At 33.1% G+C, this 7,693-nt stretch overlaps 1 protein-coding gene across 4 annotated transcripts in view; it reads right to left on the bottom strand.

The window, feature by feature from the left end:
* Positions 1-740: 740 nt before the first annotated feature.
* The window catches only part of LOC110030650 (single-stranded DNA-binding protein WHY2, mitochondrial), a 21,338-nt gene continuing 14,385 nt past the window's right edge, over positions 741-7,693 (bottom strand). For 3 of the 4 annotated variants that reach the window (XM_020733461.1, XM_020733464.1, XM_020733465.1), the window contains exons 7-8: positions 1,857-1,945; positions 741-1,002 (exon numbers count right to left, since the gene is read on the bottom strand). In XM_020733461.1, the coding sequence (XP_020589120.1) occupies positions 880-1,002; positions 1,857-1,945 (212 nt within the window). In that variant the 3' untranslated portion in view covers positions 741-879. The remainder of the gene's footprint in view (positions 1,003-1,856; positions 1,946-7,693) is intronic. The other variant, XM_020733463.1, reaches the window with a different exon arrangement.

Genomic DNA, 7,693 nt, shown 5'->3' with positions numbered 1-7,693 from the left:
AGTGTTGCTGAGATAAGAATGCTCAGGTGGATGAATGACCTTACACTTAGAGATGAAATGTGAAATGAATATATCTGAGAAAGGGTTGGAGTAGCTCCAATGACAACATCCAATATTAGAGAATAGTAGTCTTAGATGGTTTGGTAACGTTAAATGTTAACTATGGGATTACCCTGTTAGGAGAGTAGATGCTTTAAATTTGACTTATGCTAAGAAAGATATAGATAAACCCAAAAAGAATTAGGCATATTGTATAAAAAATGAACTTAATTTATTAAAATTAAATGAAATATGACACTCAATAGGACAATGCAAAAAAAGGATTCATGTAACCAACCCCCCAACCCAACTTAGTGGGACAATGGCTTGTTGTTGTTATTGTTGCACCTGTTGGCAACTTCCTCCAACTTCACCCAACCAACAAAGAACCCTATATATATATTTGAAACATATATAGCACTCAAAACATTATTATTTACAAAATTAGCATCCATATGATTTACTAGAACTACCAAATTGATTATGTACACGTGCCACTATCAAAACTACTTAGTTATAAAAATGAAAATTATGGGTTGGGGTTTGTCATGAATTTTGATATTTGAGTGGGAATTTGAAAATTGGATGTAAAATAATGCTAGACAAATAAACAATAATGTTTTGAGTGCTATTTATGTAATTGCCCCAAAATACATTCATGCAAAAGAATATTTTTCATCTGAACAATGACTTGCACTTAAAACAAAAATACAATTCATATGTTCTACCAATTTCAAAATTACACCGAGTTGATTACCTGAACAGTATTTAATCATGATACTAATTAAAACTTTAAGCATCACAGTACAAACTGAAACTAAGATTAAGATTTTGCACCTTTCATCTTTCCCACTCCAAATCAGGATCCATCTTTACCACACTTTGCTCGGACGAACCATGATCCGCTCGATCCACGTGCGGTCCAATGACTCGGTCCCAACCCATGATGAGCGGCAGCACAAACTGTGTAAAAGAGTTATTATCATGTTATAGAATTGGGCCATTTACATGCATACGACCCAATTTCTATTGATTTACATATCCAACACCTAAAATTTACTTTTTTACATGGATAACATCCAAATCTTTCAAAGCACTTAAAAAGACCACTATTTAAACTTCTAAAAAGTGAAATATACCTTTTTTATAAATCGTTTAAGTGGTGTGTATGTAAAAATTGAAGTCCAGCTGTTAGATAAGTAAATACATAGAAATTAAGTGGTATGTATGTAAATCTTCCTAAATTCTGCTATCTAACAAAGCAAATGCCACTTTTAATCATCTTCTCCCCATAAAAACTAAAGAAGCAACGGTTGCTTTTATAACTACCACCACAAAATGAACTAACGAAAGAGAACTATTCTCTTCAGTATTGAAATTGACATCAAATTCTATATAAGCCTTGTTGTGCAGGTGCAGTACATGTAAAATTACAATATATATATCTGCATTTTTTTTACTAATGCAAAAGAATTGATTGTTAGATGGTTTGGTCATATTAAAAGTCGACCATTAGATGATCCGAGATGATCCGATTAGGAGAGTAGATCGACTTGTGTTAAGAAAGGCAGAGGTAGACCTAGGAAGACTTGGGTTTATTGTATTAAAAATGATCTTAATTTACTAGAACTAAATGAAAATATGATACTAAATAGGACGCAATGGAGAAAAAGGATTCATGTAGCCGACCCCACGTAGTGGGATTAAGGCTTTGTTGTTGTTGTTGTTGTTGCAAAAGAATTGATTGTCCATTCTGTAACTAAATCGAACCATAAATAAGTAATAACAAATAAGAAGGTGTTTCTCAAATAACTTACACCGCAAGCCGTCCGCATCACGCAAAACTCGGCCTTAGTTACAGGTAATGAAAGGCGTTCGTTAGTTTTCAGAACAGCATTCATGACAGCTGCAAGACAAATACAGAAAAAGCTGAAATATTTTATCAAATTTGGATGTTTTGTTAAGAAAAAAAAAAATTCAAAAAGAGAACAAAAATATTCTATCAAAAATCAAAATAAAAAATCATCCTTAGCTTCATCCCAGCCTTTTCAGGCCTGCTTTATAAATTCTTATTTTTTCATTTCTTCCTATTAAGTGTTGCCTCATGATAAACCTATTCTTTGAAAATATCTAAATTCATTTTCAATTGCCCTATATACAATAGATGGCACTCTAACCTTATCTCTAATATTGATTATTCATCAATTTATCCTTCCTAATTTTCTCACATGAATGTGCATGCTAACACCCCTTACAACTTTAACTTTTAGACTAAGTAGCTATTTGATCGGATGAATTTGGAGTGTGAAGTAAATGCAAGGGATTTTAAAATTTTAGCTTTGGTTGGATGTAAATATAATGCAATGTAAATTATGGTGATTTCAAAACTGGTTTGAACAATTTTCAAATACACGGCAAACTGCAGCCCTTATCATTGCTAGCAGGCCACCCTGCAACCATCTGCAGCTCGGCTACTGCCGCCGCTGCACGTTAAAAAGCACGTCACAACCATCTGTTTGTCGTCATATCTACCCGCCGCAAATGTAGTTGCCCACCAGCTGCTGTTTCCCGTCATTATCGCCTATCGCAACCATCCACCTATCGCCAACCACACTCCAACTACTACCACAGTCCATCGCCACCACACCCGCCGACGGTCAGCGTCAACGTGGACTATATATTATATTGATTTTATTTTTTTTTTCAAATCAAATTCAAAAATATAAAATCTTAGATTTATTTTGTCCTATTAAACAACTCCAAAAAAATCCAAATACATTACATTTCAATTACACTGCATTCCTTTTTCAGCAGACCTAATGGCCCCTAAATAAAAATAAAAGACTTGAAAACTTTTTTGGAATGGATAACTTAAATATATAGGATGTATGCCACATAGTTTCGTTCATAGCTCCCCATCAAAAAGCTAGCAGATCAACACAGGCTGAACAGCTGACTGCTAAATTAAAAATTTTAAAATAAATAAAATACAATAAAAAACTGACAGGCGAATTTATCAATAATGCACTTATGGTCCATCTGTATTAGTTAACTTAAATTTTAATTAATCCACAATTAACTTAAATCAATATCATAATTAGTAGTACTTCTTTAGTTAATTAATAAATTAGTTTATATAATTCTAATCTATTTAAATACTAATCCAACTGAAAAAAGATGGTAAAAGCCAAAATATGGTTTTGTTTTCTAATGAAACCAAATCTGAGCAAGAGGTTAAGCAGTCACTGACAAGAAATCAGTGTGAACGATAGGAAAAGTAATTGAGGCCCAACACTCTTTACATTTTTCAACTGCTCATCTAGTTCACGCATGAAATCCTACACTAAAAATATTTGTACTTTAAAAATGTGGATGATAATAAATTAACTATGATGAATATAATTAGATCAAAAACATTATAAGAGAGGCATGCTTTGTAAACAAATTTTGGAATAAATCACATGATGAGACTTTCAATGTTTAATGAAATTGAGATACAAAAAAAAATTGACTATGGTGAAGACTAAATTTTATTATGCTCATTAGATTCAAAATAATAAATTAAGGATTACAACTGATGAAAATTAATGATTAATGGAGCATGCATCAAGAAGATGATATGAATAAAGCCAAGTTTATGATGGAGAAAATATTAACTGATTTGTGGATAGACAAAATAGATTAGATTATTTCTTTTATAGAGCCAATATATGAGATGTTCAGAGCGATTATGGTCGAGCATTCTCTCAACCATGTGTATGATTTGTGTGGTTCTATGATCAAAAAGATAAAAGAGAAAATATATCAACAAAAATCAAAGGGAGGTAATGGGGAATGATTTTATAAGGTATTTTATGACATTCCGTTTGAAAAGTGGAATAAAACAATACTCCGCTTTTCTAGGTAGCTTCACTTCGAGGTAGCTTCACAAGAAATAATTTTATGGTCTTATCTTTATGCTTAAATATATATGCATTTTCTCGGCCATAATGTATCACATTTTAACCATAAAACCAAGGTCTGCATAATAAGATGTGTTATATTCATGGAAAGGACATCACAACAAACATAATCCTCACGACTAACCATTTTAATGAATAATAGTCATCTAATTGTGCTGGTAAAGATATGTGATTTGCCTACTCACATGGAAAAGCTCAATATGGGGTCAATGCTTTAGATTTAACGTGTAAGTGCATGCGCAGATATTACACTCATTGCATTACTCCATTCGATAACTATATTGTACCTATTTCCTTGCACATAATATACATGGAAATATATTCCTTCTCCAAACTTAAACTCAATCATAGGTAGAGACCTCCACCTTAACTTTCTTGGTTGGTTCATTCAATGGTTCATGATTCTAAAGGAGATCATTTCTATAGGGGCTTCTAAAAGGATATGTCCTAGGTGGAAGGTCATTTCTAGGGATTTCCATAAATTCTCAACCAAGGTTGTCATGTCAGCTATTTGTGAGGTCAGAGGTAAAATTTGAATTCTAGTGGTTATGTTTTGAACTTTGGTAGCTAATTTCATGACGAGTTCCCATAGAGTATAAAAATTTTTTTAACTATGGAGCGTCATTTCTTCTACTCTTCTAGCTAAATTATCGACCTGATCTGTCTAGCAAACTTTAGAGGCATGATTAGTACGACTGAGAATGACTTCAAAACCAAATGGATTTTAAAATATAGGATTTGACTCATGGACAAAAAAAAGAAGATGCGTAACTTTTTAAAATAAATTTAGTCTTCAATTCAATGTAGAACAACTAGTGGAAACACAAAATGCCAAGTATGAAGACAAAATATTTTAAAACAAAATCCTAACTTTGGTTTCATGTAAAGTTTGTATTCTAGGTCAAACTTTTCATTGTGAAGACTGTGTAAACAAATGTACACTCAATGGATGTAAGATTAAGTGTAGGTTCACAAGGTAAGACTAGGGTTTGTAAGTAATGCCAACTAATTAGTGGAATTATAAATATTCATATAATTGCCTACCACAAATATAGTAGCAAGAGTTCTAACATGGAAATAAAAAATATCAGTAAACTGAAGTACTTTTTTTCCAAAATAGAGAATTGCCTGGTTATGATTCAATTTTCCCGACTTACAACCCTTTCTTCTTGCTCCAATCTTTGAAACGAAGCACGGAGCACTAATTGTAGTCTCCCATCAATCTCTCTGATACCACATTGATGTGTAACCTTATGTTGGATCACTTAGAGGTGCTAATTATGATTGATATCCCTTCACAAGAGGTCTAAGAAAACGATGAATGATTTGGTGAAGTGGGTTGAGGTTTGAGGCAAGGTGGCCAAAATAGGTCTTTTAACAATCTAACCCAGAGCAAATAGTTAAGACTCCAAAACAATAGTAGCAGTTGAGATAAATTTAGGACTTAGAATAAAATGAAAATGATAGATATTTTATATGGGTTGAAGTTTGAGGCAAGGTGGCCAAAATATGTACTTTAATAGTCTAACCCAGAGCAAATAGTTGAACTTTGAAAAAATAGTAGTTGAGACAAATTTAGGAATTCAAATAAAATGAAAATGATAGATATTTTAGCCATGTAACTATTTAAAAATTTTCAATTTTTTTTTTAAATTTCTACACTTTTTTAGTATTTTTATAATGAGACTAGGTATCTAAAAAATCTAATATAGTTGAATGGATTATATTGACTTTATATTTTTTAGAGTTTGAGTTAATGTAAAGAAAACCCAGAGAAAACACTAGTAGATGGTAGATATACTTCTTGAGAACATATATGGAGTTTCAAGGTTTTCCAAAGGATTTAAAATCAACAATTAGGGTTTAGAACCATACTAGGTCTAATTTCTCCACTGGGTTGGCCGGCCACCCTTTTGGAATTTTCATGGAACTGTTGTGAATTTTATTGGAAAATTAAATTTCTAAAATTGAAAAGGGATAAAGGATTACAAAAAAATAGAAAAATCAACTCACTCACCTAAGAGACTTGGGATGATTAAATCATCAAATCTCTTTTTGCTTTTGGTCGGCAACCAAGCCTCGTCATTTGGAAGTTTTCACTTCAAAATCTGTTCACAACAATCACTCTAATATTTTTTATCCCAGTAAATAAAATCATATATGTGTTTTTACTCACACAACCAATCACAACTACACACATAAATCAATCTAGGGAAAGCGAGAGGGATGAAGCCGAGGGCTGGCCCATGGGAATAACTATCTTAACCACTCCCACATTATCTTAGATGGCCACTCTTTCATTTTAAGCACATCACACTTGACACGAGTGCATATTTTACCACCTACATATGTCCTATAAGATATTAGAATGCATAGAATCGCATAAAACATAAACACTTCCTACACTCATACTGGTAACATCCCTAGGCTCCAATTTGCTTCAATTTACCTCTAATCATTAGATATTGCTTCTTCTCAAAGCTATTAGCTTGTGACCTAATTTTTGGTCCATTCTTTTTTAGCATTTAGATATTGTACATGTTGTTCCATATCAATTATTTTTTAGCATAATTAAATGCCTCCCAAATTATCTAAGTGAGCTCTCAACCTACAATATGTTCTCTTATACTCGACAAAACAAACATTGAATTTCTAGATTTTTTTTCATGCTTCAATTGCTCATATTTAGTATAATTGGTAGTATACTTTCATAAATGTTTATTATCATCATATATAAGATTATTGCTAGCTGCATTAGTAAGAAATTATGCCAGCACACAATTAAAATAACTTACTATTAATAGCCCAACATCAAATAAAATTAAGAAATGGCATGTCATTGAGAATGCCATCAATGATAAAAAATAGATAAAAAAGAAAGAAGGTTTAAATGTTACACTGCTAACTCTAAAGCTCTATCGAATGAGAGAGATGAATTGCACTACAAGAAGACACTAAGGCATTTGAAAGAAAGATGTACAAGATGATGATATATACAGTGCTTATAACGTCAGAACTATGGACCAAGATGTGGGAAAAAATGATTGGAATAATTACTTTTGTCAAGCATATGTCAAACGGTACCCGTCACATTTCTAACAATAATTTATCTTGAAACACTTTGTTGACCTCATTTTTGGTGAGGTCTAGTCTTCCTCTTAGGGTTTAGGATCTAGCCTTAGGGACCTCCCTTCGACTATCTTAGAACCTTAGAAATGGGATCCGCCTCGTTCTAGAAATTCAACCTATTTCTGTCCCCTTCTAGAGTTTCGCGTGTATGGTATCGACTTCTAGCACTTAGAAGGGTGAAGCCAACATGAGGAAAACCAAAATAGATCCCTATAGGACCTTCCTGAACCTTAGGGTGGCCTTTTGCACAATTCGCACTCACGCGCGCACAAAATTCACCATTCGGAAAGTCGACACGTCCGATCGCCTCGATTCGCATCGCATACACTGTTACCCGTCGAAGACTCGAATAAACCCTTTGAAACGATCAATCGCGAGTCGAAATTTTGTGAACATCGGAGCGACCCCGGATAACAAAACAGACTACACTGGCACGTCCGAAGAGTCAATTTTGCTTGGAGAGGACACCCATTTTGTTACGTCGCCGCGCGCGAGTAAATCGAATATAATTTAATATATATATATATATATATTATTTTATATAAACTTTTTACCCCCTTTCC

This window comes from Phalaenopsis equestris, unplaced genomic scaffold (assembly GCF_001263595.1).
Source record: "Phalaenopsis equestris unplaced genomic scaffold, ASM126359v1 Scaffold000745, whole genome shotgun sequence".
Classification (NCBI taxonomy): domain Eukaryota; kingdom Viridiplantae; phylum Streptophyta; class Magnoliopsida; order Asparagales; family Orchidaceae; genus Phalaenopsis; species Phalaenopsis equestris.
The sequence above is the reverse complement of the archived record's forward strand: the minus strand, read 5'-3'. Positions and strand labels throughout refer to the sequence as shown.